A 22,951-nucleotide genomic window follows, 5' to 3' on the forward strand; every position below is an offset into this window, starting at 1 on the left:
TACCAGAAGACCAGAAACAACCTGGTAAATCTGGGAAGACTTCCTCGGAGTGATTACCCACTACCCAACATGTTTCACGGGATGTTCCGCTTCCTCAAGGGTATAGGGGTGTACAATCTCAATCAATGTAATAACTGTAGGATAAACAGAATAAAAAAAAAAAAAACATTGATTGAGATTGTACACCCCTGTTGCTTGCTTTTTTCCCCTTTTTTTGTTAATTTGATAATAAAATTATATGCTTTCATAGAAAAACTATGATGGTTGTTTCTAGAACTTTGGTTAATATTGGTCATAGACGGTACCTTTAAAATCCCGCCCCATGCCCCTTTGTGTCCATCTATATTCGATAGGGGTAGGTCAGAAATTAAACACGCATCACAAACTGTAGGTAAAAAGAATTAAACAGCAATAGAATAATTCATTTGTAAGCAAATATTACATTACAATCCTTACGAGACATAAAAATCACGAAGAAAGATTAATAGGAGTAATATCCGATACTATCAAGTCATCCATAGCTGTGATGACGTGGTGCCTGGACCGACATCTGTGACGTCAGCAGAGAGCGGACTTCAGTCTGCTCTCTGCTGAAAACAGGTCACAGGAGTGCAGAATGAACTGCACTCCTGTGATTCATATGAGATGTACAGCCAAACGATCTTTGGCTGTACATCTCCTTTAATGGGGGCACAGACAGCAATAAAAACCTGATCCACCACCATGTTCTAATCCAAAACTAAATGAAAAAAATGTGCTTTAGTTATACTTTAAGAAAAATCAACCCCAGTGATTTCCATATTTCCACATTTAGGTTTCTATGCATTACTGTTGATAGAACTGATCCAAAAAGGCAGTGACTACTCAAAATTTGCTAATATATTTTTACATTCCATAAATACCACTTGCCTGGACCACTACTTATTTACTGCATGCATTTAATTATTTATTTCCTTCTGTGAATTGACCTTAACAATTTTTCATGCGGTATTTACCTAGCGTTTTGATTGTTTTGCAGTACATACAGCAAAATGGTATAGTTAATTGACAGTTTTAAGATTGCATGCGATATTTAGGGAAAATGTGTCTGGACACCTAAATACCACATGCAATCTGCTTTAGTGAATGGAACCCATTCTGCTACGTCTCCTGAGGCTGGGGATTCCACATGTGTGAGACTTTTTGGGAGCCTAGCCATGTATGGAAGCTAAAATCCAATGACCACCTTCAACTTTCAAAGGGCATAATTTAACTTCCTGACTACCTATCACGATTTCAGAGGCGCTGAAATGTTTGGATAGCCCAAACCCCCAAAATGACCCCTTTTTTGAAAGTAGACAACCCAAGCTATTTTCTGAGAGGCATGTTGAGTAAATGAAAGATTTTATTTTTTGCCAAAAGTTTTTGGAAAATTAACATTTTCTTTTTGTTTTTTACACAAAGTTGTTACTTTAATTTTTTATTGGCAAATAGCATTGTAATACAGAGACAAATCACAAACACAGTAATTCAAAGTGTACAACATAACTCAAAGTACAACACCAAAATACAGTGAAATAAGGAGGAATTACAATGGGTAAATTATTAAAATAATCAAACTGATTCACAGTATGAAATTAATGTTCAGATGTTCTTAAAGATTAGAACATAATTGCCAGTAGTAAAGAAATGGGACTAGAGAAGGCTTAACCCTAAAGCTGTAAGGAGATTCACTGAGTTACTGCATGTTCGCAGCCACTGAACCGGAGGAAAGTCAGTCAACTGAAGTATACAAAAGAGTGGGAGCCAAAGAAGATCTCCCTGATAAAATAAGAGGAGGCTAGAGATGCAAGAAGAAAAGGAAAAGTGAAAAAAATTTGAGTAGAAGAAAGAGAAGAGGAGAAAAAGTGGTCACAGGGAACAATACACCCATAAGTATCATAAGGGCAGTGTGGTAAAAGCGCATTTCCGAGCCTCCGAAACTGTGATAGGTAGTGAGGAAGCTACACGAGAAAATGACACCCTTTGAAAGCCTGAAGGTGATCATTGGATTTTGGGTCCCTGTACACAGCTAGGCTGCCAAAATTTCTCTTACACATGGTATCCCTATACTCAGGAGAAGTGTGACTACTATAAACCCACTCGCGCTTATAAATAAATAAGTGAAGCAAAATTAAGTTCAGTGTGATTAAATTGAGATGCTGCTGTTGCAAAACCAACGGTATAGCTGTAAATAAAAAAACGCAGGAGTGGTGCACTCTATGCTATAAACAGCACTAACTGCCAAAAATAATCAACAAATATCCCTAAAAAGCACAAATTATATGTATAAGGAAATACATATAATGTGCTAGTGCAGAGAAAAAAAGAAAAGGATAAAGTTACCTCTATAAACCCAGTGAACTCAGAACTAAAAATACAGTCCAGTGAAAACAATCCAGATGTTGATATACAATAAATCATTCATGGATTTCCACCAAGAGTGGTGCAATCTTCCTGCCACTATGGCAAGATGCGTTGTGAGAGTATATCCTGGAAATGAGAATGATGGCACCTTAAGTGAAAGATATTGAAATAATTCCCACTCACCAGACAATGTTGATCCTTCTTACCATATGGCAAGGGGATCAAATAGAGCTTTAGTGGTCTCCGTGACCAAGATGCAGACTTCAAACAGTCCTCCCAGTCAGCTGCCTTCAGAGAGTGAAGAGTTCCCAGCGCAATCCCGGGGAGAGAAAACAAGACAGGCTGCTCATAGCGTAAAAAAGTATAAATGATCTTTATTGTAAACCCTTATAGGGCCAATGATAAAAAATAGTTTAAAAAACTCTCCTGTGTGGTTTCCCGCACTGTACAACAGGTATTGGCGTGTGTTCCTACTAGCGTCAAAGGCATGGCAATGTGCATCCCAGCTTTACGCGTTTCATAATCAACGGGACATCTTTGTAAGCTGGAGTCACGTTGCACACTGATTACTCATATATTCATTACCACGCCCAGCGCCCACCCCTCTCTATTTACAAACCGGAAAGGATCAGGCAAATGTTATGGCACTATATAGCCAATTCCAGACAAAGAACTCACAGCAGGCCAATAAGCCTCCGTGACCTCACCCGACCCCAGAGATCCTAAACCAAGGCAAAAACTACATTTGGATGTATATGTCATAAAGTATATGTATCTAGTAGGGGTTATGTTTGAAATTGGGTGTGTGCCTCCCATGTTTACCCTCATAATTATATTCAAAAAATGATATACATAAAAAATAAAGCTAATGGACAATAAAATCTGCCCAGTACAAAGACCATACACATCAAAAGTTTGATATAAGCAGTTAATATCCATATCTATGTTCATACCCTGAGGGCTCATTTTGCATAATTCATAAATCCAGGGGGACTCATTTTGGGATACTGCCTTATGCATATCATTACCCCTCCAATGTTGGTGTATTCTGTCTATTGCACAAAAAGCAAGCAAACTGGGGTCCCTATTAAGTTTGAGCCTAAAATGATTGGAAACACTATGCTTTCTGAATCCTTTTTTAATATTATTGAGATGTTCACCCAATTTCACCATCAGCTTTCGTGTAGTGCGGCCCACATATTGGAGGCCGCACGGACTGGAGAGCAGATAGGTGACATAGGTGCTCTGACAAGTTATGCGCTTTTAATGGGGTATTTTTTTGAGGGGAAATATATAAAATAGTGTTGCGCAGAATAAAAATTCTATTAGCTAAGAATATATAAATTATGTAATTTGAACGTAATTAAAATATTATGTATTCTTAAACAGGTTTTTTTTATATATAAGGTTAACTGTGTTCATGTGGACAAATATATCTCTAGATTACCTCACCAGTGTTCAATAAAAACTAATAAAAGATAAATAAATTTGTGCCAAGTGACTAATATTAATATAATAAAATGCAATATTAGCTCAATAAACCAATATATATATAATCATAAAAGTGCGTAGTGCAAAGCAATTATCCAAAGAAAGTTCCAATGTGCAATTCTTAGTGATAAAAAATCAATATACAGTGCAACGCAGTTCAGAGATGATTGATAAAAAATACAAAGTGTCAAAGTAGGTAAATCAAAGTCTTTGTGAATCCGTGCAAATAACAAATAAACTCCTCAATGAAGTGCTCGAACCACCTGAGGGTGGTAAGTGTTCCCCAAGAAAGTGAGTGACCAGAGTGTCACAGATCACACTACGACTGTGCACCCCCTTGTGAGTGGGTGCTCACCTTATATATGATATAAAGAGGCACATATGCAGGAAATCCTTCTTAAAGATGTCCCATTCGGATCATAACATTCCAGCAGCCCACAGCTTAATTACGGTATAATTAGACTCATATGCAGGCAATCCTTATTAGAAGTGATTCATCCGAATCATAACCCTCCAGCAGCTCGTAGCAGCATAGAAACATAGAAACATAGAATGTGTCGGCAGATAAGAACCATTTGGCCCATCTAATCTGCCCAATATATCTGAATCGTATGAATAGTCCCTGGCCCTATCTTATATGAAGGATAGCCTTATGCCTATCCCATGCATGCTTAAACTCCTTCACTGTATTTGTAGCTACCACTTCTGCAGGAAGGTTATTCCATGCATCCACTACTCTCTCAGTAAAGTAATACTTCCTCATATTACTTTTAAACCTTTGCCCCTCTAATTTAAAACTGTGTCCTCTTGTGGTAGTTTTTCTTCTTTTAAATATGCTCTCCTCCTTTACCAAGTTGATTCCCTTTATGTATTTAAAAGTTTCTATCATATCCCCTCTGTCTCTTCTTTCTTCCAAGCTATACATGTTAAGGTCCTTTAACCTTTCCTGGTAAGTTTTTTCCTGCAATCCATTTACTAGTTTAGTAGCTCTTCTCTGAACTCTCTCTAGAGTATCTATATCCTTCTGGAGATATGGCCTCCAGTACTGCGCACAATACTCCAAGTGAGGTCTCACCAGTGTTCTGTACAGCGGCATAAGCACTTCTCTCTTTCTACTGCTTATACCTCTCCCTATACATCCAAGCATTCTGCTGGCATTTCGTGCTGCTCTATTACATTGTCTTCTCACCTTTAAGTCTTCTGAAATAATTACTCCTAAATCCCTTTCCTCAGATACTGAGGTCAGGACTGTGTCAAATATTCTATATTCTGCCCTTGGGTTTTTACGCCCCAGGTGCATTATCTTGCACTTATCCACATTAAATTTCAGTTGCCAGAGTTCTGACCATTCTTCTAGTTTTCCTAAATCCTTTTCCATTTGGCGTTTCCCTCCAGGAACATCAACCCTGTTACATATCTTTGTGTCATCAGCAAAAAGACAAACCTTACCATCGAGGCCTTTTGCAATATCACTTATGAAGATATTAAACAAAATTGGTCCCAGTACAGATCCCTGAGGTACCCCACTGGTAACATGACCTTGTTCTGAATGTTCTCCATTGACTACAACCCTCTGTTGTCTGTCACTCAGCCACTGCCTAATCCACTCAACAATATGGGAGTCCATGCTCAATGACTGCAGTTTATTGATAAGTCTTCTATGAGGGACAGTGTCAAAAGCCTTACTAAAATCTAGATATGCAATGTCTACTGCACCTCCACCGTCTATTATTTTAGTCACCCAGTCAAAAAAATCTATAAGATTCGTTTGACATGATCTCCCTGAAGTAAACCCATGTTGTTTTTCATCTTGCAATCCATGGGATTTAAGATGTTCCACAATCCTATCCTTTAATAGGGTTTCCATTAATTTGCCTACTATTGATGTCAGACTCACTGGTCTATAGTTGCTCGATTCCTTCCTACTACCTTTCTTGTGAATGGGCACGACATTTGCCAATTTCCAATCTTCCGGGACGACTCCTGTTACTAATGATTGGTTAAATAAATCTGTTAATGGTTTTGCCAGCTCACCACTAAGCTCTTTTAATAATTTTGGGTGTATCTCATCAGGACCCTGTGACTTATTTGTCTTCACTTTAGACAGCAATCTTAGAACGTCTTCCTCTGTAAAGACACATGCATCAAACGATTCATTAGTCATCCTTTCAAGTGGAGGTCCTTTTCCTTATTTTTCTTCTGTAAAAACTGAACAGAAGTATTCATTAAGGCAGTCGGCTAGCCCTTTATTCTCTTCTACATACCTTCCGTCCTTTGTTTTTAATTTAGTTATTCCTTGTTTTAATTTCCTTTTTTCATTTATATATCTGAAGAATGTCTTATCCCCCTTTTTCATAGACTGAGCTAGTTTTTCTTCTGCCTGCGCTTTAGAAGTTCTTATAACTTGCTTGGCCTCTTTCTGCCTAATCTTGTAGATTTCCTTATCTTCATTGCTCTGGGTTTTTTTTATAATTACAAAATGCTAGCTTTTTATTTTTAATGATTTGGGCCACTTCTGCTGAGTTCCACAGTGGTCTCTTCCTTTTTTTGCTTTTACTGACAAGTCTAATGCAATTTTCTGTTGCCTTCAATAATGCACCTTTTAAGTAGTCCCATTTCTCCTGGACTCCATGTAATCCGTTCCAGTCTGATAAGGACTCATTTATGACTAATTTCATTTTTAAAAGTCTGTTTTTCTAAAATCTAAAACTTTTGTTTTTGTGTGGTGTGACTCTTTCACAGTTCTTATATTAAACCACACTGACTGGTGATCACTAGATCCCAAGGTTTCGCCTACAATGACATCATATACCGAATCCCCATTTGTGAATACCAAATCCAAAATGGCCTCCCTCCGGGTTGGCTCCTCAACCACTTGTTGCAGAGACAACCCCAGTAGGGAATTTAGAATATCTGTACTCCTGGTAGAACTTGATATTTTGGTTTTCCAGTTTATATCTGGAAGATTGAAATCTCCCATAATGATAACTTCTCCTTTCATTGTCATTTTAGCTATTTCTTCAACTAGTAGATCATCTAGCTCTTTTACTTGACCAGGTGGTCTATATATCACACCTACACGAGTTACTGCATGATTAGCAAACTGCAACGTAACCCAAACTGACTCTATGTTGGCCTCACCAACTTGTATTAGGTTAGATTTAATGCTATCTTTCACATACAGGGCCACTCCTCCTCCTTTCTTGCCTTCTCTGTCTCTTCTGTATAAAGAGCATAATATGAAAAGACAATAATTTTATTACATTATTTTTTATTACTTTTTACAATTTTATTTTATTTTTGTTAGGGGGCTTTGGTGAAATATTAGGGGTTCAAACGGGGGAATCTGTGCCACATGGGGTGATTAGGGTGCGCCCAGGCACACCTGGCACACCCCCTGCGCACGCCTATGATGAACACATTGTCTATATACCTTTTGTACATTATCAGTTCCTTCTAAGGTTTTCCTAAGATTTCCAAATGCTCCCACTTATTGAGAAAGATGTTTGCCCCCATGGCAACACCTTTATGTTGACGGTAATAGGACCCATCATGCCAGAAGAAATGACTACTAATAGCCAGGTCCAGAGTCTCCACTATAAATGCCTGTTGCTCTACCCTCAGTTCAGACCTTTCCCTTAAGGCCCATTGCACAGCTCTTAGTATGTGATCCTGGCCAATGTTTGTGTAGAGAGACTCCACATCCACAGTGGCCAGGATTACGTCATCCTCAAAGTAGGCATCCTCTAACATATTAATAAGTTGTTTGCTATCCCGCAAATACGCAGTGTAGAACTGGGCTAGGGGTTGCATATACTGTATATATCCAGGTATTCCCCAATCCTCGAGAAAAGGGAATGAATACCGCTGATTATGGGCCTACCTGGTGGTGTGGTCTGGTTTTTGCAGACCTTGGAGATCTCAAAGACAACCGGTAACCTGGGGGCTTCTGATATAAGATACCTGAATTCCTTTTTGTTTAAAATGCCCTTCTTGTGTGCTTTTTTTTTAGGACTTTCTTACATCTATTTCTATACTTTGCTGTGGGATTATGCTTCAATTTTTCATATGTAGTTGTATCACAAACAAGGCTATTTAGTTCCTTAAAGTAGTCCTCTTTTTTCAGGACAACAATGCCACCCCCTTTATCAGCAGGGCGGATTACTACTTCCTTTCTCTTTTCTGTAATGTGTTAAAACCTGCCCATTTATCCCTTTTATCTCTGTAATGTTGTTTGTTAATACTTTTTAGATCGTGCTCCACCATGGACTTAAATGTTTCCAAGGAATGATTGGATGCCCCCTTGGGGTTGAAGATGGATTTATTTCTAAGTCAACTATGTTTATACACTGAGCCCTCATCTTCATTAGTGGATGTTCCTTTGACAAATTTTTTTTTTTTAATATTTAACTTTCGTATAAGTTTCCTTATATCTATATATGTACTGAACTCAATAAAATGACTATCCGGGGCATACTTTAATCCTAGGTCCTAAAAAACCTTAAGCTCATTTTCTAAGAATACTGCCCCATTTAACCATTTTAGCCCCAGAGGATTTTCCTGCCTAACGTCCAGGCCACTTTTTGCAACTTGGCACTATGCGACTTTAACTGACAATTGCGTGGTCATGCAACGCTGTACCCAAAAAAAATTTACGTCCTTTTTTTCCCACAAACAGAGCTTTCTTTTAGTGGTATTTGATCACCTCTGCGCTTTTCTTTTTTTGCGATATTTATAAAAAACAGCAAACATTTTGCGAAAAAATTGACATTTTCTACTTTGACAGTTAAAAAATATCCAATATATTCAATTTTTGTCATATATTTAGGCGAAAATGTATTAAGCTACATGTCTTTGACAAAAAAATTCTCAATGAGCGTATTTTTAACCGCTTTAAGACCGGAAGATTTTACCCCATTCCTGACCAGGCTATATTTTGCGATTCGGCACTGAGTTACTTTAATGGACAATTGCGCGGTCGTGCAATGCTGTACCCAAATTATGTTTATGTCTTTTTTTCCCCATAAATAGAACTTTCTTTTGGTGGTATTTGATCACGTGTGCGATTTTTAATTTTTGAAAAAAAGAGCGACAATTTTGAAAAAAAAAACAATATTTTTTACATTCTGATATATAACATTCCCAAAAAAAATGTGTAAATCGAAATTTTTTAACATTTTAGGCCATTTTGTTTTCTGCTACATATTTTTGGTAAAAAAATCACAATGAGTGTATTTTGATTGGTTTGCGCCAAAGGTATTGTGTTTACTAACTACGGGAAAGAGTTGTCATTTTTATTGTTTATTTTTTTACTAGTAATCTGCAATTTTTTTTGCGGAACTGCGACATTGCGACGGACAGATCGAACCCCTAACTGACATTTTTTACACTTTTGGGGGTACCAGTGACATCACTACAGTAATCAGTGCTATAAATATGCACTGTTACTCTAATAATGACACTGGCAGGGAATGGATTAACTTTATTGGTGATCAAGGGGTTAAATGTATGCCTCATGCTTACTGACGTGTGTGGGGGGAGGGGGTTGTGTGACAGAGACACAGATCGCAGGTTCAGCTATGCTGAATCCTGTAATCTGTCACTGTCTGTCACAGAGGAGATCCGCCTGCTTTGTTTACACAAGCGGGCGGATTTCCTCACTCGATCCCCGGCGATCGGGGAAGAGCGACGGTGATCACCGCCTCTCCTCCCCTGGCCCGACTCCCACTGTGTCTGAATACAGCGGGAGCGAGCCTCCGGGGACGTAGGTCTACATCGCCAGACCTTAACGAGCCACTGTTCAGCAGTAGCAGCACAGTGAGTAGTGGTAAAGTGGTTAAATTAAAAATACCTTGCCCTAATATTCTCTCTGTCTTTTTACTGCCTCCTCCCCCCCCCCCCCGCATCCTCTGAATCTCTTACCACCTCACCTCTTCCTTGTGGAGGTGGCGGTGATGGGAAGGGGTGCTGCAAATATTTGCCCCGTCCCCTCTGCCTCTTCCGTAATTAGGTCAGTTCCAACCCCTGTTCCCCCTGTGATAATGGGAGTTCCCCTAGGGGGTTTCCATACTCCCTCCTGGGAAAATGCCACCTATTCTGTGGAGACTGAATGTCCAGAGTGTAATTCCCCTCATATCTGTATTCCAACAGTTGAAAGGGATTATAGGCATCCACATTGTGTGGTACCTGATGTCTGGGAGGGTAATTAGTGTAAGATGTTTTAAGCGCTGTATTAATATGGTGGTGGTATCATAGGGCCCCTCCCTCCTGGTATGGGGGGGGAGGTTGCATGGGGGTGGACATCCCTTTTTGATACATTGGAATTGGTTCCTTGTCCCCCATATTCCTGACTGCTATTTTCCTCCCTCTCCACAGAGGAGGCTCTAGAGGTCGTAGTCGCATCTTCCTTTTGTTCCTTCCACTTATAGACTGCATTTCCTTGATAATCACCTACATCCCTTTGCCAAGTGTATCCGTCTACTTTGTCTAGAAATTCTTTTAGTTGTTTGTATCTATCTTTATATTCACTTGTATTGATATATGGGTTAAGATGTTCTTTTAGATTTTTGATCGTATCATTTACTACAAACCATTTTTTTCTTTGTCTGGATACAATGATTCTCAATAAATTTCTCTCACTGGCCTTAAAAAACCTATAACATTCCTCCTCCAATTCTTTATCTTCCATCCAATTATTTGGTGCTATCCGTCTCACCTCAATCTCCTAGGGGTGATATCATCTTATGTATTTTTCTGGTGTTACGATATCCCAGCATGTGCGTATTTGTTTATCCATCATATTTTTTAGTGAAATATTTTAAATAATTGTTCCATACCCCGAAAAAAGATTATCTACATCTACTTTCTTATTCTCCACATAATCAAAAAAAAAAAAAAACATTTGCGCCAAAAAACAAATAAGTGAAGCAAAATTAAGTGCAGTGTGATTAAATTGCTGCTGTTGCAAAACCAACGGTATAACTGTAAGTAAAAAATGCAGGAGTGGTACACTCTATGTGATAAACAGCGCTAACTCCCAAAAATAATCAACAGATATCCCTAACTAAAAGTACAGTCCAGATGTTGATATACAATAAATCGTTCATGGATTTGCACCAAGAGTGGCTCAATCTTCCTGCCACTATGGCCAGATACGTTGTGAGAGTAAGTAAGAAGACACTGATCATTCTATTGGTTTTCTTTTAGTCAACTGCCCACAGAATAGAGTAGATATATATTTTTATCTCATATTATTTTTGAATTTATCTTATTTTTGTATTACCTTGCCCCACTGTCATCCTAAGCGCCACCCAGTAGCCTGGGGGGTGACAATGAATATGATAAGTAAGCTGAGCAAGTAACCTGAGCAACAAGTAATTATGAGGGTAAACATGGGAGGCACACACCCAATTTCAATCACAACCCCTACTAGGTACATATACTTTATGACATATACATCCAAATTGAGTTTTTGCCTTGGGAGGCTTCTCAAACTGCTGTGAGTTCTTTCTCTAAGTTGGACGGGCTATATAGTGCCATAAAATCTGCCCGATCCATTTATACTTTTTTACACAATGAGAAGCCTGTCTTCGTATAGGGGTCACTTTATCCTTTTATTTTTTTCTCTGCACTAGCACTTTATATGTAATTTCCTTATACATATAATTTTAACACATTGGTTATTATTTACACTTCAATAATTTGTGCTTTTTAGGGATATTTGTTGATTATTTTTGGGAGTTAGAGCTGTTTATCGCATTGAGTGTACCACTCCTGCATTTCTTTATATGCTCAAGAGAAGTAGCAGAACTTGTTTTGGGGTGTAATTCCACATATACCCATGGCATGTGTGAGAAATATCTCATTTAATTGACAACTTTGTGTAGAAAAAAAAGATTTTCCAAAAACTTCTGACAATAAATAAAATCTTCTGCAGACTAAGGGCTGAACAACAAAAAAAAATAACCTAACAAATTCCTCCATTCATATCGATCAATGTGGATAAAGAAATCTTGGTCAGAAAAAAAAGTGAAAAAGTATATGCAGAGGCAAAGGAGCTAACGCCCGCTGACCACCCCACGCTTCTAATGCTGGACATACATGAACAAAAAAAAATAACCTAACAAATTCCTCCATTCACATTGATTGGTGTGAATGAAGAAATCTCTGCCAGAAAAAAAGTGCAAAAATATATTACGAAGCATAGGAGTGATCCACCTACTGACCACCCCAGGCCCTTCATGCTTGGGCATATACATTCTTTTTCGAACTGCGGGTGAGAAATCTCCTCCTGCAGCACTGCAGGCACTGATGGATGTATTCTGCTAGCAACACCCTGCTGCTGTCAGAATAAATAGATCAGTGCTGCAGCTAATTGGCTTTCCTGCAAAGCAAACAATGGTTAACAATAGCACACAGTAACAAAATAACATTAACTTAATATAACAACAACTTCTTTTTTTTTACTTTTTGCATTTCAAATTTTTTTCACTTTTTTAAACTTTTTTAGTAACTTATCAGAACTGTACCCGTGAACTTTCCAGCCTTTGATTTTAGTGTCTCAAAATGCAATAGACAGATTTTTTTGACTATCTAACATCTTTTGAGACCCTTGTGTTCTCTAGACCGTGTTGTACCCTTTACTAATACTTCACTAGTGTGTGTAGCTATGGAAGCAGTCCTTGATGCAGAGAACAGGTTGGCCAGAACAGGAGGGGCAGAAAAAACGGGTGTCTCGTCTTATTCCACGTCTACTACAGACACAACATCTTCTTTGGGGTGACTTTTGGGTCAGGGTATCCAGGAAGACATCAGGAAAATGCTGTAATGCAGCTGGCTCACTGCATCTGGATTTGGAATTTGGGCCACAGCACCTTCTGGATACAAAAGGGCTGTTATAATCGCTTCCTGACATTTTAGGAAGAATCTACTTCTTCTTGTTGCTCTGTAAATCGCAAAAGCTTTATATAAATCCAACTGAAATAAATAAATAGATACAATTAAGATTATAATCATGGACACAGAGAGGCTTTTCACCAACACCAGATGCCATGCAAATTTGGACTGTGGTAGCTTTGTGAAGGGAAGATTGGATGAAAACATTCCGTTTTTCCTTCCACTTCACTGAGAGGAGTTCTTCATTGCGCAAGCAGGCTTTTTTCCCTTTTCTACGTTGGGTGTTTACAAGCCGTTGGAGAAAGCCCCAGCGATTAGGTTGCACAGTGCAACAGCAGCCAAATTCAAGATTGATTGAAGTGTCTAAATAGTGGCACGCTTGTCCACGTACTGATGATACCCCTTGTGAATTAAAGATGGCACCTAGTCCAATACTATCTTGCCACTGCTTCCCATGTAGTCTGGAAAATCGAGTCTCTACCTTACTGTCTTTTTCCTCATAAACTCTAAATTTGTATGTATAACCTATCGCCCTCACCAAGCTTATACTTTTTGACCCCATATCTGGCGCGCTTGCTGGGGAGATGTTGCTTGATTGGAACGTGGCCAGTAAAATGTACAAGGGACTCGTCTACACAGATGTTTTGTTGGGGCATATACATATCTGCATTTCTCACAGAGGTAGTTTATATGGGGCTGAATTTTGTAGAGCCGATCAAATTAAGGGTCACCCCAAGGATGACAGATTGTAATATCTCTAAAAAGCATGAAACGCATTATCGTCTCATATAGTTTCTTGGCCATTGCAGAAAAGAACATGGGCATATGATAAATTGGGTCTGTGAACCAATATGATCAAAATGTATTATTTTTTGTAATGCCCATGTTAAGGGTTAGGCCCAACAAAAATTTACATTTTACATTTGGAAACTATGATACGTCTGGCAAGAGTTGAATTTGGGTTGGCAGTGATGTATTGCTGTGTGTATAGATTTCTTTGGTCCCCAATCAATTGATACAGATCTTCAGTGAAAAACAGCTAAACAAAATCAATGGGAGTTGTTAAATTTTCTGTTTTCACCTGAATTCTGGGTTGGGCAGTGAAGGGGGGAATAATGGGTACTGCTGAATCTGGGGGCTGCCAATTAGGATTTGCAAGCACCTCTGGAAGGACACTATAGGCTCTATGAGCCTGTGCAAGATTTCCTGGTGGTTGCGGGCTGCTACAAGTGTTAGCCACATGTAACATGCCAGTATGTACTAGGCTGCTGGTGCCTGCTAGTCCACCAAAAGGTAGTGCAGTAATAGTACTTGTACTTGTACTATTACTTTGGTACTGCTGCATAAGTCATGGGTTCCTAGCACTTCAGGTACCTGAGCTCAGGTACACCTGACCTTATCAGGCAGTGCCGGGACAAGATGTTTGAGCATTGTGTCCACAAAAATCCCCCCCCCCAAATGAAACACTAATCTGCATGCTTACTGCCCAAACATACATTTCCCCAGTAAAAATCCATCCCCTGGCTGAAATCCCTCCTTCCAGCAAAAATCTTTGCCCCCCCATCCCCCAAATACCCCCAACACAAATGCCGCATAAAATTCACTCCTCCTAGCACAATCCCCCCCCCTTCACCATAGCACCTCTTCTGGCACAACCCCCTCCCCCCTTTAATCCCCCCCTAGCACAAATCCGCCTAAATCTCCACTCATAGCAATTTTTACCCCCAGCCGCCCCCCCCCCCACATTGCCCCTCCCAACACACATCCCCTCCCTCTCAGTCTCCTCCTATTGCCCCCCACATCTCACATGAAACCACAATGCCCAGGGCAGCCATCCCTCCTGCCCACCCCTTGTCCCGGCCCTGTTAGCATGGACCTCTTCTCCTTCATCTCCGAGCTCCTTATCATCGTGCCCCTGTTTTCTACATGTAGCACTGTGTCCGTAGGGCTTGCTGTATGATGACTTGTTGGGCCTCCTCTGATTACCAGCAAACAGTCACTTAGGGTAGAGTTCACACATTCATGCTTACTCCCAATGGCTCGGTGCTCAATTAACAGTCCAGGGGATATTGGTTTTTAGTATTTATTGTGGAACTTGGATGGAAGAAGGGAATAGTGGGATACTCCAACTGGAACTTTGTACATTGGATAAGGACAACTCTCACTTGGCCTCATCAGGTTGCTTGTGGAAGCAGACTCACTGCTTAAACCATACTGCCACATGTATGGAAAGGGTTAAGTCTTCTTGCTCTATCTCCAGAAATAGACTTAGTGATCTACATTCTCTTCAGGACACTCTCTGGCATCCCCTTTACTGACACCCATCCACTGACTCTTCTAGCTACAGGGATTGCCCCCCTCAGGTCAGGCCCCTTGACACAGATCTGTACTCACTGTACTGCAGAATCAGGTCCTTCAGTGTCTCCCCTCTCAGTCAGCTTCACCGGACCTCTGGGTTCAGTTTCTCTCTAGCTCTCTCTAGGCCCTCAAGTCGACTACCTAAGGCAGCATGGCACCCCTACAGAGCAGGAGGCAGCCGCCCCTCCATCCAGGACTCCACTCTATAGCTGAAAGACCCCAAGCACATGTGCTGCTGGCATTTATACAGTATCGCAGCATGCACCGAGGCACTTTCCTCTTCCAAATCACCATGGCTGTATTAAATGCCTGTGCACTCATTCGTCAGGTTTCCTCCCACTGTCCAATATGCCTCCCTATTGGACCAGTGTGAAACACTCTGAAGACAAACTGAGTTGCACCTGAGCACATTGAGCAGACCTCACTAGCAGATCCTGCTCTCTAGTAGGCAGAGAACAATATAGATTTACCTGCAATCCCTCTGGTAAGCAGACAGGATTCAAAAACTAAACTCTCTCTCTAGCACCTACCTAGGAGGGTGCTACATCCAACACCCCCCCCCCCCCGAACCACCAAACTGAGCCATGTCCTCACTGGCTTGGGGCATCTGCCCCTACAAAGACACCTGCACAAAGTTTACCAGGAGTATCCCACAAACTTGGAAAAGGGGGAAAAGGAAAATAACATATGTACAGGGCCATGGGGCATACCCCATATGTGGCCAGTGAATACAATAAATTAAGTGAAAAAGTATATATCTCTACTGTACAATATTTACACATAGGAAGGTACCGGATGCATTTGAACCAATGCACCCCCTGCCAAATAAAAATCTCTCTGACAGGTGAAGGTAAAACATCCTAACTGACTAAACTATAAATAGCAATTTTTCATATGTAGAAATGTAGACAGTGGGTGGCCTTTCCATGGCCACAAGGTCCTCAGCAAGCCTGCAAAGGAAAGGGTAAGTACATAGAAATTTAAACATCCTACATATCTTCATAGAGGTGACCTTCTCACCCACAAAATCTCTGACGCTAACATTCCCGTAGATATCTCCAACACTGCCGGCCCCCTAAGGGCACACTTGACTCATCGCTCTGTTGTGCACCTGTAATAGACAAACCAGAAAAACTCCTGCCAATCTAAGTAATTAACACATTATCACAGATTCCATCTGGGAACCATTTTTGACTAGCAATAGGCACAGTCCCTCTCAGATTCCAGGGCAATGGCTCTTTCCTATTCTAGTCAGACCCACAAGTTAGGATGAAGAAATGGGGAGTCCACCTGACTGGTGTTCACAGTGTCCTTTCCTTCTGTAACACAGAGGCAACACATCTTCTCCCGGTGGCAAGCTATTCTTGCTGGAGCCTGAGCAAAGCTTGCCTTACTTGTGAGTCCCTGTAAGAACTCTTCAAGGGATCCTTTACTCTGGAATCCCTCTCTCTGAAGAGGCAAGGAGCCGCTACCCTTCTTTCACAAGGTAGCAACTCACACAAAGTTTCCTTCAGCATTACTCTGGCCCACTGGCTCAAAGGATCTTTGCAAAGTGTCCTTTAAACAAAGTATCTTCGGAAAGTATCCTTTTTCTGTACTTAGTTATCCTGTCCCTTTAAACAAAGTATCTTCGCAAAGTGTCCTTTCTCAACACTCCTTTTAGCAGCAATAGTGGCCCAAGGCCAGGAAGATCTTCACAAAGGGTCCTTTAATAGGATGTCTCTGTAAACTAGGGGGTTTGCCCCCTCCAGGTAGCAGCCCCTGGCGTTAAGAAGAGAAGCTCTTTGTGGCAAAAGTTCTTCTCTCAAATGAAGAAACTGTAGCAGTTTTGCTGATCCCCATCTTCTTTTGCAAGGATAGAAGGGAAGGGGATTTGTGAACAGGGCCTTCAGCCCTAACAGCAACTTAAGTGTCAAAGGTACTCTTCAGACACACCAGCCCCTTTGTAACTCAACTTTCCAACAGGAACAAGAACTCGGCACACCTCAGTAGTAATGGTCAGGATGAAAACGATCTTGCCTTCCGGATCTCGAATACTAATGGCCCAGGCTTGGCCTTTTCCATCTGGGCAGTGGACCTCCCCTCGGTCAATGTAGATGGATAGCCCCAGATTCCAATTTGCCTTGATTGACAGGAAGGTGTCCCACAACTGAGGCTTGGGGACATATAGGAAGTCCCAAACGACCTCTTTACACCATGCCCCTCTCTTGCTCTCGATTTCCTCCATTATCTCCCAGGAAGCATATGGATAATCGTATCCGTATTCCATGGTCACTTTCCTTTGAACAAGGCGTTGAAAGCATGAGAACCTGGGAAGTTTTTTGCCTGTCTCCTCTCCCAGGTGGAGCGTACATGGTCTCCACTTTCTTGATCAGGTTGGAGTAGGCATCGTTCTGTGCCCGAGCCCAGACTAGGTGAGAGGTGGGGACAGATCTGGGACCCTAGTGGCATAGGCCTCACAGAACCCCAAGTTCCTTGCGCATTACATGCGAACAACTGCATGCAAACAATATAGATTTACCTGCAATTCCTCTGGTAAGCAGACAGGATTCAAAAACTATACTTTCTCTCTAGCACCTACCTAAGAGGGTGCTACATACAGATTCGTATTCTGAAACTGATTCTAACAGAGAGGACTCCCTTTATTCTCATCTGTCATACTCAGAATCCTGTAGACCTCTTTACTAGTGTACCTTTCTTTGGACATTGTAAGCACTACATTTACAGGTACCTAGTGCGACTCATGGGAAAAAACATGCTAGCTGATGGTACTACCAGAGATCAGGCCTGATCCTGCTAACGCTGCGCTTTTGTTTACAGTGTATCAGAGGTGACAGTGATCTTCTGACACTGCACTTGTTGGGGGGGGGGGGGGGAGCAGAGGGTCTAAATGCAATTGCTGGCAGCGAATGGGACTGATCCTGCTAATACTGCATTTTTAGAGACACTTTACAAAGGAGGATACTAGTATAGTTCTGTTTGTGATCAATATAGACACTGTACTTGCAATGGCAATGATCAGTGTCCTATAATGTGAGTGTGATAGTGTGCAGGCAATCTAACGCTAGCTGACCCTGGCTGGGAGGGATGCTAACGAACTCTGACGCTATCTAATATCGCTAGTGACAGTAATACAGTGATTACGAAAAAAAATGCTGGACACTGACACTGGCTGGGTAACAGGGGTGATTAAAGGGTTCAAGAGGGCGATCAAAGGGTTAAATGTACCTAACTAAAGTGTGTGGGTGCAAAGTGTGCTGCTCTTACTCACAGTAATGTTGTCTCTTCTCATCCTTGTCTAGTTAGATTGACTAACAGTGTTTACCAATACAAACACAGGCCGATCTGTCATTAGCTGCAGGTGATCAGCAGGATCTCGGGCAAAATCATTGGCCAGGACCCACTGACAAACTGATCCTGCAGCCAATAACAGCTCAGGTCTCTGGGTGGGTGCGCTCGGACCCGGAAGAAGCATCCGATTGTGCATGATTCTGCCTGTATGAGTCACCTGTATGAAGTCAGCAAGAGGTTAAGGTAAAAAAAAACTTTTGCCTTTACAACTATTTTAAATGTGTATTTCAGATATCACAAATGGACCTTTTTACCATCAGTTGATCAGTTTAAACCCCCCCCCCCCCCCCCAAAGACTACCTTAATAGTGACTGCATCTGATTGGATGGAGTCACTGTTCGACTGACAATTTTCTACCCGGCTCCTTTGATTTTTCAATCAATTTTAGTTGATTTGAGTGTTGCAGACAGAGCCACAGCTTGAATTTTCGGCTGATTCTGCAGAAATTGGCTAAATCTCAAGTTATGTATTACTTGCATAAGAAAGTATAGTTTCAATGATTAGTGTAATTCTTTCCTAAAATATCGTAAAGTCCTGCTTCTGATTATGCAGTCATAACTGATTTGTAAAAGGCATTTAAGACAAAAAATAATAATATAACCACACGAGTAAACCTTGTTTGAGGCCTGAAGGTGATCTGCCTTTAGCAAAATAACTAGTCAGAGCCAGTGTGTAGTGGTGGGAAGATACAGTATTTGCCAATCATTGTGCAGAAGCCAAAAAAAGAGAAGGACAGCCTTGCAGGATTAGCTCTAAAATCCTCCACTTTAAAGAGCTTAGTACAGATGTCTGATTCCTGTGTCAGGAGATCCTGGCAGCAAAGCTGTAGGATTAAAAGCAGTTGGTACCTGTCACACTGAATTAACATGTCCTAGGAGATAGAACAGCAACTATCATATTATCACAGGGTGCAATGCATGTTTTAGGGGTTCATAAGGCTGTTACTAGAAGACGTTTCCAGTCCATATGGGAGAAAAATGATTGGAAACAGGTTATAGTATTCAAAAAAAGAATGTGGATTACGGCTCATAAGCTCACGATACTTAATATAGCACATGACATAACACTTATCCTGAGAATACCAGGATTGACTTAAAATAGCATAGAATGGTGCATCGGTACATCTATTAAAATAGATAATTACTGGTGAAGCCCAATTACTGTGGTGTTTGATTAATTCATACAGCATTTAGATATTATTTTTTGCCCCAAATGCTAAGTTTGTATAGAAGAACATAGATTTGAAAGAGCAGAGTTGAATGGATTCCGCATCAAACTTTCAATCCAGACACATCAGCAACCCCTCCCTTAAGCACTAAGCCTCAAGACCTCTAATGAGATTTCTCAAGTCAAGTGATAATTGGAAACCTTTCATCCCAGGAACCTTATCTAAAAGAGAGCAGAGAAAGGAGCAAGAGGGATACTGAAAAACCTACAGCAAGTGAAAAGAAATCTTCCAGGAATGGCACAGGGCTATGTCCATAAAAAGAAAGCTTGAAGAGGAACAGAAGGTGAACGCTGAAATATTTTGTACATAGAGAAAAGCGGGTCCATCCAACAAGTCTAACAAGGGAAGAAATTATAGCAGTACTGTAGATCTGAATTTTATTACATGGAAACTTAATATAGCACATTTTTTTCAGAAGGGTAATAAAATTAAAGAAAACACAGCACAAGGGAGCCGGATCATCAAATACCCGAAAAAAACAAAAACTTTAGTACATTTCTAACAAAGTGGAAGACAAGGAAGAACAGACACCCATAGCATAGAGCTGGAGGAAACTGGGGCGCTTGATACAGAAGGTGGAGACACAGAGATGGGAAGTGGTGCAAGTGCAGAAGACAAAGAGCTAGCAAAGAGATCAAAGGAGCTTGAGAAAAAATTGCAGGAAGATGCTGCCAAGGATGCCAAGACGGTGAAACTTTTACTACTCGGTGAGAAACAGATGTTTATGAGAGCGTGCTTGTGTGAGAGTATTGGAAAGACAGAAGATGATGATAATGATGGAGACACCAAAAAGGTCAATATTTTACAGCAAACAGATCTATATATAGTGCAAATAGATCTGTCAAAGCAGATAAAGTCTGTATTTCAGGGCTGTGGAATATAAGTGGTTATGCAGAAACCTCATTAGAGAGCTATTTAATAGTATTGCTCCAGTGATTGGCCTAGAGACCGGCTCTTAGTATACAAACTAATATAAAATAGGTCAGTAGTACATATAGGTTAAACAAATGCAATACATATGTTAAACCTCAGTTCAGAAGCAGTCGTACATATTCTGGAATGATTTGGGCTACTTGGTAAGGTATAAGGAAACATATTCGGAGCAGGTGCGTTTTTATTCTCATTGGGGAACACTAAGTAATACCACAACATTTTCTGTCTTATTAATTCTGTTATTTATTAATTTAATAATGTTTTGATGATGAAAGGCTATATAAAATACTATATTCATGTTTATGGACTTTCAAAGTCAGAAAAAAGATGTTATTGTAATTTGTATTTTTTTTTAATTATACGTAAGGTGTACCTATGTATTTTTGTAATTCATGATAATGTGCATTAATGTAGTACACTTTGTGAAGTGCGTTGCAGCACACCACAAGTGCATGCATGGTGCAGCATTACAGAAATGATGTGGAGACAGTTTTTGTCGGTTTTGCTGTGTTGGCAGCCCATTCAAAATGAATGGCCTTCACATTAATGTGGAAAATACGCTACACTAACATGCATGCAGTAAGACAATGCAACTGGTCACAGGGGTCCTAAGGATATGCATGTAAGTATACTTACATTTAATTATTTCATTTGTATTCTGGAAAATTAGCAAATCAAAATTATAAGTAGTTTACCCAATGCTGATCATGATTTATGATGTATGCTTTCACTGTGGACTAAACTATGAATGCTTCTAATCTCATGCTATAGCACAAACCAAATCTGACAGTCATTAGCATGATGCTTGCTGAGGGCAATTAGAAAATGAGTAATGCTAGTAAGTAGCAGCACAAGAGCATATTAGAGGACATTAACTCCTTCATATAAATCTCCCAGTAGCTCAAACAACAAAATTAAATTTAAAAGGAGGTAATATAGTAGGATAATGCGTCCACTAACAGTACATACAGCTATGTATTATAAAACAACTATTAGTCAAATCTAAGTCTGGGGGATATCACTGTAAATAAATATCAGTATAACATATCTTTTTATGGTAGAATGTCAGTGTATTTTATTTAGGAGAATGGTTCAACTTGTGCTCTCCTAAGAACTTTAGTGAGTGCACAAAACAATTCTGCGTATCACACTTACTGAAATGAGTAGATCTGTGCATCCTACCTTGAAAACTTCCAGTGCTGCTGATAAGGATGGCCTGATTATTATTATTATTATTATACAGGATTTATATAGCGCCGACAGTTGTCGCAGCGCTTTACAATACGAGGGAAGACAATACAGTTACAATACAATTCAATACAGGAGGATTTAGAGGGCCCTGCTCGTTAGAGCCTTATGCCTCGTACACACGTTCAGATAATCGTAAGACTTATCATTTGCATTTTGTTGCATGATACTAATATCAAATTCAACAATGCACATAAACGTAGGATTTTTTTTGTACAATTCTGGAAAAGCTTCCTGGTTGCTTAGCTACATATCAGATGGTAAAAAACAAAAACAATGGCAGCCAGGCTTTTTCCATGCTATTTTAGGGTTTCTGATCATGCGCGGTCCTGTCGATCCATTTTTAGCGGACGCACACTGTACTTATTAAACGATTGTCTTTCGCTAGGCTATCGTACGACAGAAGTTTTCGTGTTTTGTCCCTTCAGATTTTGTTTGACGAACTATCGTGATCGGCTGTCGTAAGCTGTGTACTAACGATCAGATTATAGTGTGATCAAGTCGAAAGTGATTGTTTTCGTACGATTATCTGAACGTGTGTACGAGGCATTCGTTTAGTATTGGTTTTAGCAGACAAAAATGTTTGTTTGCAGCAATAGACTGTGCACTATACAAGTGAAGTTACACTTGTTTTTTGCCAGAGCTTAGTGAATATGGTGCTGATTTCCATCATTCAACCATGTGCAAGCAAAAATGTTTTGTTTTTTTTTGCGCTCGATTGGGTATTCTTTACAAAGTGAAGCTTCACTGCACTCATTAGCTCTGGGGAAAATTAGTGCAACTGCATTGGGAAAGTCTATTTGTCTTTAGTATATCAACCCCATTGCGTTCTTTGCATCTGTGTTTTTTTCCCTCTTTTGTATATTTAATCATTATTTATGCACTATCACTTTATTTATTTTTTTCATTTTTTTTTTCATTTTTTTTTTAAGAAAAAAAAACAAATATAATAACACTATTGACGGGCTGCTATTTTTGCAGAAGAGGTCCAGAATAGTTGAAAGAAGCTACTGTAATCCTCAGGAGCCATTTAAAGATCATTGCACCATTACCAACCATCTT

At 40.1% G+C, this 22,951-nt stretch overlaps 1 protein-coding gene across 1 annotated transcript in view; it reads left to right on the top strand.

The window, feature by feature from the left end:
- The first annotated feature begins 20,095 nt into the window (after nt 1–20,095).
- Nucleotides 20,096–22,951, top strand: part of GNAT2 (G protein subunit alpha transducin 2) — a 140,342-nt gene continuing 137,486 nt past the window's right edge. Inside the window, exon 1 of the mRNA XM_082245285.1 lies at nt 20,096–20,415. Within this exon, the coding sequence (XP_082101411.1) occupies nt 20,298–20,415 (118 nt within the window). The 5' untranslated portion in view covers nt 20,096–20,297. The remainder of the gene's footprint in view (nt 20,416–22,951) is intronic.

This window comes from Pelophylax lessonae, assembly GCF_965119305.1.
Source record: "Pelophylax lessonae genome assembly, chromosome: 2".
Classification (NCBI taxonomy): domain Eukaryota; kingdom Metazoa; phylum Chordata; class Amphibia; order Anura; family Ranidae; genus Pelophylax; species Pelophylax lessonae.